This window comes from Macrobrachium rosenbergii, chromosome 29, assembly GCF_040412425.1.
Source record: "Macrobrachium rosenbergii isolate ZJJX-2024 chromosome 29, ASM4041242v1, whole genome shotgun sequence".
In the NCBI taxonomy this organism is placed as follows: Eukaryota; Metazoa; Arthropoda; class Malacostraca; order Decapoda; family Palaemonidae; genus Macrobrachium; species Macrobrachium rosenbergii.
This window is the reverse complement of record NC_089769.1, coordinates 154378-170689: the sequence shown is the minus strand read 5'-3', so window position 1 is coordinate 170689 and position 16312 is coordinate 154378. Positions and strand designations below refer to the sequence as shown.

The 16312-nt window shown below is 35.4% G+C and overlaps 2 protein-coding genes across 2 annotated transcripts; both read left to right on the top strand.

Annotated features, from left to right (window-relative positions):
• The first annotated feature begins 6198 nt into the window (after positions 1–6198).
• LOC136854458 (protein rtoA-like) lies at positions 6199–8489 on the top strand. The gene is made up of 3 exons (XM_067130747.1): positions 6199–6273; positions 6866–7652; positions 8189–8489. The coding sequence occupies exons 1-3, from the start codon at positions 6201–6203 to the stop codon at positions 8328–8330; spliced, it is 1002 nt and encodes a 333-aa protein (XP_066986848.1). The 5' UTR covers positions 6199–6200; the 3' UTR covers positions 8331–8489.
• Positions 8490–11840: 3351 nt separating this feature from the next.
• LOC136854456 (dr1-associated corepressor homolog) lies at positions 11841–14820 on the top strand. The gene is made up of 3 exons (XM_067130746.1): positions 11841–11921; positions 12525–13446; positions 14508–14820. The coding sequence occupies exons 1-3, from the start codon at positions 11903–11905 to the stop codon at positions 14647–14649; spliced, it is 1083 nt and encodes a 360-aa protein (XP_066986847.1). The 5' UTR covers positions 11841–11902; the 3' UTR covers positions 14650–14820.
• Positions 14821–16312: the final 1492 nt, after the last annotated feature.

Here is a 16312-nt window from a genome sequence, read left to right as displayed (position 1 = left end):
GCTATATTTCAGTGGTCTCGGTATAATGCTGTATGCGCCCCGGCCAATGAAACTTTAATCATGGTTCGGTGGTGGCCTATCCTATATCTTTGCCTGAAGCACGATCATGGCTGACTTCAACCTTAAATAAAATAAAAACTACTGAGGCTAGAGGGCTGCAATTTGTTATGTTTGATGACTGGAGGGTGGATGATCAACATACAAATTTGTTTTTAAGATCTGAGGGCGGACAGAAAAAGTGCGGACGGACAGACAAAGCCGGCGCAATAGTTTTCTTTTACAGAAAACTAATAAAAACACACAATCATGAAACTTTAAAGCCTTTATCATTCACTGCCAAAATCAATTATAGAAATGTTTGTGAGGAGAGACAATAAATGGATTTTCCGTATCACAAACGTTAAAGAATTCATCTTTCAAATCTAACGCCTGTGAGGTCAAATTTGTTCTGCCTTTGTTCATTCCAAAGAAAGTTTTTTTCTCATTGGTGATGGAATTTCAGCTCTCTCTCTCTCTCTCTCTCTCTCTCTCTCTCTCTCTCTCTCTCTCTCTCTCTGAAAGAAATGTTAAAACATCATGGAAAACTTAAAAATTTCCTCGTTGTTCAATTTGAATAATAATAATAATAATAATAATAATAATAATAATAATAATGACTAAAGAACGAAGTAAATAATCTCCAATGGCTCTCTCAAGCTCCTTCAAAATGAAAGAAATCCTCTTTCAAATCATCTCATGCACTGTCACTTTTAGCCCGTTCATTGAGGTCCGCCTAACAACCTCGTGGGTAAGCGTTCTATTTTGGCCGACGACGCTCAGCAACCGGATACCGCATTGCCAAGTTGCATACCCGTTTGATGCAACGAGTATATCATGAACCGAACGCGTTTGCCGAGTCTACGCGATACAGCGGTGCTGGAATTCATTCCCTGGGTAGTGGGTATTATCTAGACTATGCCCAAGGCAACCTCAGTTTCAGGTTTGTGGGTATTTTTATGTTAGTGACAAAGCACTTAGAGACGACTGCCCCAGAGGGTCATAAACTTGCTGAGCAAGCTAGGCAGGTTTCCACGGACCGTCGTGCTTCCCTTGTCTGAGAAAAATAGACAGAAAATGTCACAAGAAATAACAGGCAAATAAAAGGCATAATTATTATTATTATTATTATTATTATTATTATTATTATTATTATTATTATTATTATTATTATTATTATTATTAATGTCTGTGCTTCCCTTATCTGAGAAAAATAGGCATTATTATTATTATTATTATTATTATTATTATTATTATTATTATTATTATTATTATTATTATTATTATTATTATAAGGAAAGAAGGGGAGTATTAAACTAAGTGATTAGGGAAGGAAATTATATTGTACTGAGAAAAATTAAATCAGAAAATGAAGGTCGCCTATAAAATGTATCATATAATGAATGATGCAAACAGAAAAATGATACAGGGAGAGAGAACAATACACTGTTAATGGACTGCAGACTTGAGACCAGTGATTCCCAACTTCGGGCGTACGTAATTTGATTTCTAAGCCGGGCAATTCGAGAATGGGTTATTAACAGCGAATTTTTTCAAGCAAGTCTGTGTGAGTATGTGTTTGCATGTACAAGTTCTTTGGAATCTTGGTCTCCTCTACGTGAACAGGAGTTCACTTTTTAAATAACAAGAATTATACGTCACCACAGGGGGCATCGGGATTTGAGAGGTGATTAGGTGGAAAATTCTGAAGGTTGTACTGGGAATGAAAGTGTCTTAAAATCTCTCTCTGATAGCAGATAGGAGGCACTTTCTATGGCAACAGCAGCAATTTTGGGTGGCCGGTAATAAAGTCACAGGGGAAAAAAGTCACAGGAAAAAAGTCACAGAAAAAGTCACAGGAAAAAAGTCACAGGAAAATTACCCAATGTTAGTGAACTGCGTACTTTGAAGATATGTGAATTACCCAGTGCTAATGAACTGTGTGCTACAAGACTGTGAATTACCCAGTGAAAGTGAACTGTGTGCTTCAAAACTGTCAATTACCCAATGTTAATGAACTGTGTGCTTCAAAACTGTCAATTACCCAATGTTAACGAACTGTGTGCTTCGAGACTGTGAATCACCCAATGTTGTCAATTACCCAATTTTAATGAACGGTATACTACATTTGTGAATTACAGAACGTTAAGGAACCGTACTTAAAAGTTATAAATTACCCAATGTTAATGAACCGTGTACCTTAAAGAGTTGTGAATTCCCCAATGCACATTTTCAAAGGATAAAAATACGTTCGAGTTACTTAATATAGAAGCCAATAAAATCACCAGTATGTCACTGGGGTTCATATCACGACCCGATTATTGGGGACGATTATCATCAACCTCTAGTGTCTTGTAGGAAGTTGACCGACCGGCGGCGGCGACTTTTGGTTTCAGTCAAGGTTACCCAGATGAAATGAGATACTCTCTCTCTCTCTCTCTCTCTCTCTCTCTCTCTCTCTCTCTCTCTCTCTCTCTCTCTTTTACAGTCCTCCAGTATAAGAGATTTCTCGTAATCAGCTGCAACCACTAACTAAATATATCATTATATATATTTCTCTCTCTCTCTCTCTCTCTCTCTCTCTCTCTCTCTCTCTCTCTCTCTCTCTCTCTCACCGCCTTTTACGCCGAGCCCAGTTCGTCTAGACTGCATTAGGAACCGAATTCTGGCAGCGTGAGAACATATCATGTTACTATGGGCGTAATCTTTTAACAGTTTAGTATATATATAAATTTTTCCATTTGACATCATTGAATAAAGAAATTCTTTATTAATATCCAGTATTATTCATTCATCTTTAATTTTCAGTACTGTTCCTATGACTTATATCATTATGTCTTCAATATGAAATTTTATTTCCTAAAATCTCTTGCGTGACGAAAAGCTAATTTCATTGTACGTATGTTGTAACTGCCCTTATGGAAATACATATATATGTATGTATATATATATATATATATATATATATATATATATATATATATATATATATATACATTACATAATCAGTTTCATTTAAATTGGTTCCATTTTGTCACGTGAATTATTTCAGGCTCAGAATTACTTCTGTTCCTTCCTGAAATAAGTCACAATAATAATTTTAGTTACTGTAGTGGGAAAGACGATATCCTAGCCAGTAATAGGTAGAGAATCTAATTAAAAATTAGCTCATGGAGAATATTACATCTCTCGAAGGAATCTGATTGATTCTGGGTGTTATCTGTATAATTTTCTTTTACGTAATGTCAGAGACAAGATGTGAGCCTCTTGGGATGATCAGAAAGAAATTAAAGGCTAATTTATCTAAAGTTCGATATAACCTTATTAAGAGTCAAGAGGGGAAACTCCAAAATGGACTTGGAAACTCTTCTCTTCTTTTTGTATTTTATTACCTTCTGTTACTACTTTCAATTGAACACCATATTCTTTGGAAGCCTGAATTTCAAGTCAATGGCCCCAGTGGGCTTGTTCCATATGAATATGGTTCAGCTTCTGGACAATAATACAATTACCTTGTTACCATTTTCAAATGAACACCATATTCCTTGGAAGCTTGAATTTCAAGTCAGTGGCCCCAGTGGGCTTATTCCATATGAATATGGTTCAACTTCTGAATATGAAGGTATAAGTTATGATAAAAATATGATTCAATTAAATAAGAAGTTTGCAAGCAGTCAATCCTTTACTGCAAACATGTGTAAGACGAAGGGATTTTTCTTTTTGGGGGGGCCTCTTTCTTTCTTTCTTCCTTTCTCTAAATCTTCAGCTGAAAACCCTTATGGACAGAGTCAGCAAACTGTATGAACCCAAGAGGGCTCCTAAGGGGAAATCGGCCTGCAGAGAAAGACAAGTTATAGGAAAAGATGAAAGCGAATAAATATGATGGAGTATGAAATAAAACAAATCGTCATTTTCAGTATTAGCTTTTAACAAAAACTTGAATAATAAAAGAGAAAGACAAGGTATAGGAAAAGATGAAGATAAATAAATATGATGGAGTATGAAATAAAATAAATAGTCATTTTCAGTATTAGCTTATGATAAAAACTTGAATAATATCAGAGACAATGTATAGGGAAAGATGATAAATACATAAATAAGTATGAGGAAGTAGAAAATAAAATAAATGTTCATTTCCTGATTTAGATTCTGTTTAAAACTTGAATAACATCGATGCACATAGGGAGCACAGTTACGCAAACAATTCCCGTTACCAGAACAACCACAATGATTGTTAGAATTATAGAACTGAGAACGTAACAGAGGGAGTCAAAACTAAACTTTGGAAAAACATGCAATAGCTGGGATTAGAGGTTGGGAGGAGAAAGGTCCAGTTACAAAGAGATAATATTGGCTTTTTATAAACCCTAAGTCTTGTAGGTCAAACCATTTATTCTGCAGTCAGAGAATATTTCGAGGCTACAGAAATGAAAGATGAAATCTCTGAACGTGATCGTTTTTCTGATATATCTTCAACTGAATTCCCCATCGGGTGGTAATGCCATCAGCGTGCCTCACGCGGTGCACTGTAGGCATTACAGAAAGGCGTTTGCAGCGTCCCTTCGGCCCATAGCCGCACTGTTGAGCCTTTTACTTTACCTCCATTTCAGCTTCCTTCCTTTTGCTGTCCATCCCCTTTAACAGTTACGTTTTTCACCCAGTTTCACCTTTAGAACTTGTGCTTCAACTCATTTATTTTCTGCTTTTCTGCCTTGCTGTCCAACCACTCAAACTCCCTTTTTTTTTTTTACTTTCTTTAGCGCTGAATGGCTGAGGTTGCCCAAGAGCTTGGCTTTGCAGTCGAAATTCCATGAATCCAGTCCATTCCAATTGAATTCCCATTACGTGTATAAATTCACATTACTTAATGGTGTCCCACGCCCAATTTTTGAAACACACATGTTAATGTGTGTGGTGTAGGCACAGAGTACAGTTTTTGAAACATGCATGTTAATGTGTGTAGTTGCATGTGCGTGCTCCGTACACATATGTAGACACAGAGTACAGTTTTTGAAACACGCATGTTAATGTGTGTGGGGTCATATGTGTGCTTCTGTACACATATGTGGACACAGAGTACAGTTTTTGAAACAAGCATGATAATATCTGCAGGCGTATATGTGTGCACTTTGTCCACATATGTCAGCACGAAGTACACATGCTATGTGGACATAAGAACATAGGAGTTAACCCGTTTGGTCAGTTCAGTTACAGGCCAAGGAGAAGGGAAGCTACTTCTTGTCTGGGAATTAGCCACAAGTTTGATCCATGGCTTCTTTAGTGGCTGGGAAATGTGATGACTACTTGGTTGCTTTGATTGGGCCCCTTGGTGATTTCCCATCCTGAGGAACCCTTGGGACACGAGAAGCCGTATCTTTCCCTGAGTGCTCTGATGAGGATGGTAACTATCTTCTTTCCACAGGTCTCGGAGAGCGTGTTTGCAGAGTGCACGTAAGTAATAATAATAATAATAATAATAATAATAATAATAATAATAATAATAATAATAATAATAATAATAATAATAATAATTCATTTTCAATATAAATTATTTAACTTTCTTGGGAGTGTTAGATTTGTTGAAAATATATATTTCATAATCAGCTTTTACAAAATTTCATACACAGTTATGCATAATTTTATAGATGCATGGGATAAAAGTATTCAAAAAAGTATGTATGTATGTATATATATATATATATATATATATATATATATATATGTATATATATAGATATATATATTCATATACATATAAATATATATATATATATATATACCAATAACTCACTCGATCCTCTTTACCATAATTCAGAAATAAAAAGACCAATTTCTCTACCTTCCTTGGTATTCCTTGAAATCTGTGCACAGACAGTTCAAGTGAAACCGTTCATTGTCATTCACGAGGAAAGGACATTTAAGAATCTTCCTCGTTACCCAGAAACCGAGACTGATTTGAACTACCATCATAACATCATTCTCTTCATCAATGGAAGCTGAAAGCATCTACGAAACTTCAACACACTATCTTACCTTCAGAGAAGTTTGTCTTCGTCGGTGCATGACGAGCAAAGTATCTTGTTACCATCAAAGCACGCATGCCCAGTTTTACCAGACCTACCTGCTTGATCGACAAGCACTTGCAGGGTATAAAACAAGGGCACATGGAAGGATTCACACACACATTCAGGCACAGATCCTCAGCTCAGATGTCGACCATGAAGGCCTCACTGATTTGTAAGTCGAAATCGTTTTATGGTGTGATTGACGTGTTTGCAAACTTGGGCTTTCCTCGAGTCATTCAGAAATATATACTTTCATTTTTGTGTGAATGTTTCCATATGCGTGAGTATTAAAATGCTTGCTTGTAGGTACATATGTATATGCATACACACACACATATATATACGTATATATATAAATTTCTGATTCACATCAGGATCGAACCCAGGTCTTTCAATTGGAAGACAAGACTGCTGTCAACCTGGGTTCGATCCTGATGTGAGTCAAAAATTTATATCTGTTCCACACGTGGTTGTGTGTTGATTATATATATATATATATATATATATATATATATATATATATATATATATATATATATATATATATATATATATATATATATATATATATAAGCCAGCATGAGTGTGGTAGTGACTGTGTAGTTTTTTGTAGCCACCCCTGATAGAAAAATGGCTTAATGATGGGAACTATATGTGTAACTGCAATCTGATAACTCTTCAATCTATTTTCTATACATACATTGGTACTTGTCATATATCTGTCAGTTCCGGATAGAAGTTTGTTATTTTTCATTTTTTAACAGTGTTTGCGGTTGCTCTTGCAACTGCACAGCAGCAGTTCAACCAGAGACTTGAATTCACCCCAGCTGTCAGACTTGCTAGTCCTGGATTCTTCCAGCAAGGAAGATTTTTTTCTTCTTCTTCTTCTCGTTCATCCTCTGCCAGCGGCAGCTTCCGGAACCAAAATAATAATATCCAGTCTGCCCCTTTTGGCAGTGACAGGAACTCTGATGGCGCATCTCAGTCCTTCCAGCCTGGATCATCTTCATTCTCCGGGAATCAACAAAACAGAGGAACTCCATTTGATTCCAGAAACCAGAATCAGCTCCAGAATAACCAGGCCCAGGCCTCTTCCGATAGGGAAAATCCCAGGAACAGGATTGCATTAGTGGATACTATCCGAGTAACTCCTGCTCGTTTCCAGAGCTCCTCTGGACAGCAGCCATCTGGAATCGCTCTCCTGAACGCTGGTAATCAACTCCAACAGTCTAACCTGAACCAGAGAAACTCTGAAGGCAACGTCCTTCCCAATGACAATAATGGAGTCTCCACTGGAAGTCAGTCTCAGTCAAGTGCCCAGTTCCGATCAAGCTCTTCTTCCAGTCAACTCAGTGAAGAATTCAGAGGTGTTTTCGAACCCCTGAACCTTCCCTCTGGAGCCAGTGCCATCCTCGGAAGCATCTCCACTTCCTTCAGCTGCATCGAGAGGCCTTACGGCTATTATGCTGATCAAGACAACTCCTGCCGTGTCTTCCACATCTGCAATCCTTATCTCTTCTCTGATGGAGAAGTCTGGACTTATCAGTACAGGTAAGCGCACTTACATGGAACTCTGTAGCTCAGAAACTTTCGTGAGCAATTGTGTGAAATACCAATACCCTTGATGAAAATGCTTATATACTGAGTAAATAATATGTTGTTCACATGATGTTCTAAGTCACTAGCTATTTGTACACATTTTACTGAAATTTCCTCTACCAGTTTCATTTTAGGCAACATCATTTTTATTATTGTCATTATTCATAAGATGAGCCCTACTCATATGAAACAAGCCCACCACAGGGGCCACTGACTTGAGATTCAAGCTTCCAAAGACTATTATGGTGTTCATTTTAAAGAAGTAACAGAAGGTAATGGGAAATACAGAAAGAAGAGCTCACTTATTAAAAAAAAATAAGTTAAGTTATCAAATAAATAGAGAAAAATGTAGGTAAATGATTAAAATACAAGGATTCTATTAGGACAGTAATGCACTGCATCTTCGCTTGTTCTTTTTAAGTTACAATTGCTCGACATTAAGGGAACATTAGAATAGATATTTTTTAACTGTTTTTTTCTTTCCGAAGCTTCATGTGCAACGAAGGCTCTATCTTCGACCAGGACAAGATGGCCTGCAAGGCTGAATACGAGGCAACACCTTGCCAGGAAGCGCATAACTTCTACTTCAGAAACGAGGAGTTTGGCCTACCTGAGGAGAGGTCCTTTTAAGTCCAACACCTACAGAGTTCCAGAGGAACCTTGATTGACCTGACGGGAACGAAAGCTTGATGGATTACGTCACTTGCCTGGAAACTACCTGACTGATAAAGAAAACATTTCATGTATTTAAAAAAGAATCATGTGAAATAAAAGGTATAATCGAGCAGATTAGTTGCGTCCCTTCCATGTGTGTTTGAGTGAACTAAGAATTTATTATTGATATTTGACTATATATGATTTATCTTGACTATAGGGCCATTTTTCCTTTTTCATTTTTGTATCAAACGTTTGTGCGTTCCCTCTCTCTCTCTCTCTCTCTCTCTCTCTCTCTCTCTCTCTCTCTCTCTCTCTCTCTCTCTCTCCTTAAATGAAAATATCATTTTGCCTAAGTAATAATAATAATAATAATAATAATAATAATAATAATAATAATAATAATAATAATAATAATAGCTTTGACATAAACGTATCGGGTAAACAGTTTCCTATATCATACAACACGACTTCGATATAATGACTGGTGTCATTATATATACATTGTTATTATAATGAATCATCTTTACTTATACTGATTTTCTTCATTTTCTTCATTAAGTGAATACAGGATCAAACTCCTTTCGAGAGATTCTGTGTCTCATTTGATCTGATTCGAAGCTTCAAATCGTTCATTGAAACAACGATTGATTGATTGATTATGGCTACTAAAGCTGGCGTCACAACGCTTAGGTTATTGACGCTGAAGCATCGAAGACTTTGTATACTCTATCTCTGAGGTTGCGCTTATTGAATCTATAATGACAAGCTGCACCATCCCTTGGTCGTTGGGATAATAATAATAATAATAATAATAATAATAATAATAATAATAATAATAATAATAATAATAATAATAAAATGTAAGGTATTTTGAACGTATAATAATCCAAATTCAATAATATTCTGAAAATGAACTCTGAAAATGATATATAAGAATTAAGAAAATATGGAATGTGTATACAGTATATATACAGTATATATATATATATATATATATATATATATATATATATATATATATATATATATATATATATATATACTGTATATATATATATATATATATATATATATATATATATATATATATATATATATATATATATATATATATATATATATATATATGTGTGCCCAGTGGTGTTAACTGTCGAAAAACAAGTAAAAAATGCGCCGAAGTTTCTTTAGCGCAGTCGAGTTTTCTGTACAGCGCATAATCAAGGCCACCGAAAATAGATCTATCTTTCCGTGGCCTTGGTATAATGCTGCATGAGCTGCGGCCCACCGCCCCGTTGTGGCCTGGTCTATATCGTTGCCAGACGCACGATAATGGCTAACTTTAACTTTAAATGAAATAAAAACTACTGGGGCTAGAGGGCTGCAATTTGGTATGTTTGATGATTGGAGAGTGGATGATCAACATGCCAATTTGCAGCCCTCTAGCCTCCTCTAGTTTTTCAGATCTGAGGGCGGACAAGAAAAAGTGCGGACGGACAGACAAAGCTGGCACAATAGTTTTCTTTTCAGAAAACTAAAAGCTGACCAGTAGATTTTATATATAAATAAGAAATTTACCATCACATTCTATATGTTAAATTCTAAGACGTTTTAAATATGATTTGACGGTGTATGTGTGTGTGTGTATATATATATATATATATATATATATATATATATATATATATATATATATATATATATATATATATATATATATATATATATATATATATATATATATATATATATATATATATATGTATATATATATATATATATATATATATATATATATATATATATATATATATGATAAGAAATTGACCAATAGCTTTTTGTACATATAGGCTAAATAAGAAATTGACCAGCAGATTCTATATGTTAAATTCTGAAATGTCTGAAAAATGATTGGACTATATATATATATATATATATATATATATATATATATATATATATATATATATATATATATATATATATATATATATATATATTATAAGAAATTGACCAGCAGATTCCATATACCAAATTTTGAAATGACTGAAAGGACTGTGTGTGAATGTGACTGGGCCAGCGTATCAGGCAGTACGCAAAGAATGCGTAACACGATACGCCCCTGAGAAATTCAGGGACAAATTGTTCAGAAAACAAGAATCAGGTGACTTATGAAGACGCGCCACCTGCCTTGCCATAACCCCCTGGCGGGTTGGGGGGGTGGTTGTTTATGGGTTTTACCACCTGGTCCGTAATCCGAGAAACAGCTCGAGGCTTCCGAAGTGAAAGAGAATATTTCTGAACTTGATCGGGTTTCTGTTCCGCCATCTTGTCTTTATCTAATCGCGCTAGGAGATCTTCATTTTAAGTAGATCTAAGTAGACCTGACTTATGGCTCTGTAAGATCGTTATTTTAAGTAGATTTAAGTCGATTTAGACTTAAGTAGACTGGGTTAATCGCGCTAGAAGATCGCCATTTTGAATAGATCTAAGCAGATCGGACTTAGGGAGGTCGTTATATACAGCCAGTTCTTTTAGTAAGACCTTTCTTCTGCCCCGTTTCACTATCGTTTATTTCATTTTTGATCAGGGTCGTGATAATGTATAATACATATAATATCTGTAGGATTATACGTATATATATATATATATATATATATATATATATATATATATATATATATATATATATATATATATATAAACATGTAAGCATATACGCAATCTCACTTCTGAATAAATCTGTTTAATTGTGATGGCCTTGATTTTTCTGCGCCAATTTATGATACGCTGGTTTCAGTTCGTTTTCTCATAACTGAGCTCATCTTTCTGTATTTCTTGAATTTCACGTCGATGGCCCCTGTGGGTATGTTCCATATAAATAGGGTTCATCCTCTGAATAATAATAATAATAATAATAATAATAATAATAATAATAATAATAATAATAATAATAATAATAATAATAATAATCTTATATTTCTTCTTTCTAATGAACACCATATTCTTTGGAAGCTTGAATTTCAAGTCGATGGCCCCTGTGGGCTTGTTCTGAATAATAATAATAATAATAATAATAATAATAATAATAATAATAATAATAATAATAAAAGGTCTTTCACCATATCATATAGATTACTATCATTAAGAAGATAAACCCCTACCCATATGAAACAAGCCTACAGTTGCCATTGACATGAAATTCAAACTTCCTAAGAATTGGACTTCAAAAATCTATTTTTTCTCGCAGTGACGAAAACTTGTTAAGGCCACCCATCACATAATCGCCCTCTTCATCATGGGAACCAATCCACGCACCTGCCGAAGGATAATCCCACTGAATCGTGACTTGCGTGGGTGTCTTCTCCTCCAGTACATGACTGGGCTGAGTATCAGGTTACCATCGAAAGATATGGAGACATGGTATGATAGACCTGTTTGTCCTGACCTGCCTGCCTGGTAGTTTAGTAGCAGGTGGGTATAAAAGGTGGCAGCTACGAAGGAGGAGGCATTCCAGCCAGGATTTTCTTCCAGTTTGGATATCAACCATGAAGGCCTCCGTTCTCTGTAAGTTGAATTCTCTCTCCTGTTTGGTCAACATTGCTATCTTTTAGTCACTCGTGAACTGGCATTTGTACATGTTAAAAGAATACTCATAGTAGCATGAGTCTTGAAATGGAGAAACAAATCCGCAGTTATGTCTGGGTATATATGTTTAGAATTAAATTTCTACAGATTCCCTAAAGCTCTCTGTAGAGATTTAATTTTAAATATATATGTGCCCATACATAACTGTTGATATGTTGTTCTATTTGTATACATGTAAATATTGTCAAATTACATACATATATATATATATATATATACAATATAAGTGTGAATGTGTGTGTGTGTGAGTGAGTGGACTTAATTACAAAATCGAGAGACTTTGACGCTTCCCGAATATAATTTTTGAGTCTGTATTGAGCTATGCAGTGAATTAGAACCTAAAAGTTAGTTGGCTGCAATGGGATGCATCAAAGATGGATAAAGAAAGTGTGTATGTGTGCATTTGAGTGAGTGTGTATGTATGTGTATGCGTATGACCACTTACCTTAATGTTTATTTATATTTGTTTACGCTATATATATGCATTTGATTTAGAATGTATATTCTGTCCTTTCCAAACAGTACTTGCCGTTGCTCTTGCGACTGCACAGCAGTTCAACGAGAGACGTGAATTCAACACAGCCGTCAGACTTGCTGGTCCTGGATTCTTCCAGCAAGGGGGATCTTTTGCCAGCCGATCATCCTTTAGCAGCAACTCAAACCAGCAGCGACAGTCTTTCTCCACCTCTGGCAGCAGCAACTTCCAGAACCAAAACAATAACTTCCAGTCTGCCTCTTTTGGTAGTGACAGGAACTTTGGCTCTTCTCAGTCTTTCCAGAACAACAACCAGTTCCAGTCTGGATCAGCCTCCTTCTCCAGGAATCAGCAAAACAGAGGAACTCAATTTGATTCCAGGAACCAAAACCAGTTCCAGAATAACCAATTCCAGTCTACCACCAATGCCAATAATTTCCAGCAGAACCAATTCCAGAATACTTTCAACCAGCAAAATCCTCAGAACCAGTTCCAGACCTCTTTCGATAGAGACAACTCCAGGAACAGATTCACATTAGTGGAAAATGTTCAGCTAACCCCATCTACTCGCTTCCAGGCTACTTCTGGACAGCAGGCTACTGGAATCTCTTTCCAGGCTAACAGAAACCAGCAGAACACAGGTAACCAATTCCAGCAGTCTAGCCTGAACCAGAGAAACTCTGAGAGCAACTTCCGTTCCAGTGACAGCAACAGATTCTCCAGTGGAAGTCAGTCTCAGTCCAGTGCTCAGTTCCGATCAGGTTCCTCTTCCAGTGAATTTGACGGTGTTTTTGAGCCCCTAAACCTTCCCTCTGGAGCCAGTGCCATCCTCGGAAGCATCTCCACTTCCTTCACCTGCGTCGAGAGGCCTTATGGCTACTATGCTGATCAAGACAACTCCTGCCGTGTCTTCCACGTCTGCAATCCTTATCTCTTCTCTGATGGAGAAGTCCAGACTTATCAGTACAGGTGAGTGCTCTCTACATTTTATTAAATAAATTATCATTTTCTCGGAATTAAGTACTCTGCTAGGTTAATCCCATCTCATAATTTTCATGCAAGTAAGTTGGGTCTTCCAACTATCTAACCAATTATGACTGAGCGTACTGATAGTTTTCATCATAACAGACCTGAATATAGTGCCTCTACAGTTACAACATTCAGTCATTTCACCTTTCTATGGCACTTAAGCTATGATATCCAGTTCTTAATCAGCAAACTAGTCTAGTTAGTTGCAGGTAAAATCATCTCAGCGGTAATTCGTTCATAATTCAGTGTTTTATTAGTGACTCCGCTTCCGGAACTGACAATTCATTCATTAGTACATTCAGGTCTTTCTCATCTGCTTTATCATTCAAAACATCCCCCAACATCATATCTCTTGTTCATGACCTCATGAAAATGTTCTATCCAGCATTGTCCTTCTTCTTTCTCTTTCCCTTTTGACAGCTATTTTTCTCGTTTCATTTTCTCCCTTAGGCCTTTCACTAAATATCCTGCCTTTTGACAGCTGTTTTCCTGTTTTTATTTTCCCTCTTAGATATTTCACTAAACACCCTTCCTTTCGACAGCTATTTTCCTGGTGGGTTTATTTTCTTCCTTAGATGTTTTAGTAAACATCCTGCCTTTTGACAGCTATTTTCCTGGTTTTATTTTCTCCCTTAGATATTTTACTAAAATCCTTCCTTTTAATAGCTATTTTCCTGCTTTCATTTCCTTCCTTAGATATTTCACTAAACTTCCTTCCTTTTAACAGCTGTTTTCCTGGTGGGTTTATTTTCTCCCTTGGATATTTTATTAAACATCCTGCCTTTTGACAACTATTTTCCTGGTTTTATTTCCTCTATTAAAAATTTCACTAAACATCCTGTGGGCTAACCTAGCACCAATACCCCCTCTTTGATACATAATAAGTAAATATTTATCCTACTTCAATTTTTATGCTTATTTGTGGGTATTTTCTTTAGCCCTCATTTTGGCCAAATTCAGAGTGAATTTTAGGTCTTAAACCTCTTCTTCTTCTTTTTAAGCTTCATGTGCGGCGAGGGCACCATCTTCGACCAGAACGAGATGACCTGCAAGGCCGAGTACGAAGCCACCCCTTGCCAGGAGGCCCAGAACTTCTACTTCAGAAACGAACAGTTCGGTCGCCCTGAGGAGAAGTCTTTCTAAGATGCCACAGTAACGAAGTCCTTAAAGAATCTTGGTTTTGTCTCGCGCGAAGGAAAGCTAAATGAATGTCGTCATATTCCTGAAAACAGTCTAAGTGACTGACAAAAAAATTGATGATTGCATCAGCATACTTTATTTAAAAAGGTTTATGTAAAATAAAGTCAAAATCAAGTTTATTTTTCCTTACCCTTTCCTTAGATCGGAATGGAAGATTGTGGCTGGAAAGTAAAAGGTTTTCACACAAATCTAAACTGAAGATTATGGTTAGAAAACAAAAAGGTGCCTACTGAAATCAAGACAAATTGGTAAAATAGTAATGATTTTGTTCTGAAATCAAGACACCTTTGGTAAAGTAATAATAATAATGATTTTGGTCATTTATTTTCTCTTTTCTGATAACATATCTTTTTTTTTGTATTTCTTATCACCTTCTGTGACTTCTTTTAAATGAACATCATATTCTTTGCAAGCTTGAATTTCAGGTGAATGGCCCCTGTGGTGGGCTTGTTCCATATGAATAGAGTTCATCTTCTGAATAATAATAATAATAATAATAATAATAATAATAATAATAATAATAATAATAATGAAGAACAAATCCACAGTAATGTGTATGTATATATATTGAAAGATAAATCTGTGCAGATTTATCTTTAAATATATGTACACATACATAAGTGTGGATTTGTTTCTCCATTTCAAGACTCATGCTACTATGAGTATTTTTAATAATAATAATAATAATAATAATAATAATAATAATAATAATAATAATAATAATAATAACAATAATAATCTTTAAAAGCTTGAATTTCAAATCAATTGTCCCTGTGGTGGGCTTGTTCCATGTGAATAGGTTTCATCTTCTGAATAATAATAATAATAATAATAATAATAATAATAATAATAATAATAATAATAATAATAATAATAATAATAATAATAATAATCTTTAGAAGCTTGATTTTCAATTCAGTAGCCTCTTTGGTGGGTTTGTTCCACATGAACAGGGTTATTCTTCTGAACAATAATAATAATAATAATAATAATAATAATAATAATAATAATAATAATAATAATAATAATAATAATAATCTTTAGAAGCTTGAACTGCAAGTCAGTGGCATCTGTGGTAGGCTTGTCCCTTATGAATAGGGTTCATCTTCTGAATAATAATAATAATAATAATAATAATAATAATAATAATAATAATAATAATAATAATAATAATAACCTTTACAAGCTTGAATTTCAAGTCAATGGCCCTGTTGTGGGCTTGTTCCATACGAATAGGACTCATCTTCTGAATAATAATAATAATAATAATAATAATAATAATAATAATAATAATAATAATAATAATAATAATAGGCAAAGAGATGCACAACTCAATAAGTCACAGAGGACGTCTGGCCAAATCATCCAGGACTGGAATTGAATGGCTGACTAACAAGTATGCATGTGACAACGAAGTGTCATTCACCTTCTCAGACTCCCCCTCCCACCGCCCTCCCTCCCCCCAACCCCCAACAAAAAAGGCTTATTATTCAAACCGCTGGTATACTGGAACTCGAGAAGCACTTCAGGGCTTCCCGAGTGAAAGGCCAAGTGCCGTCAGCGCACCTCACGCACGGTGCACTGTAGGCATTACTAACGGTTCTTT

Bases quoted from the DNA above. Each gene is read 5' to 3' on its own strand.
- LOC136854458 (XM_067130747.1), top strand. From the start codon at position 6,201: ATGGAAGGATTCACACACACATTCAGGCACAGATCCTCAGCTCAGATG. The intron at 6,274-6,865 runs GTAAGTCGAAAT...ATTTTTTAACAG, and splicing joins CATGAAGGCCTCACTGATTT to TGTTTGCGGTTGCTCTTGCA. The intron at 7,653-8,188 runs GTAAGCGCACTT...TTCTTTCCGAAG, and splicing joins GTCTGGACTTATCAGTACAG to CTTCATGTGCAACGAAGGCT.
- LOC136854456 (XM_067130746.1), top strand. The intron at 13,447-14,507 runs GTGAGTGCTCTC...CTTCTTTTTAAG, and splicing joins GTCCAGACTTATCAGTACAG to CTTCATGTGCGGCGAGGGCA.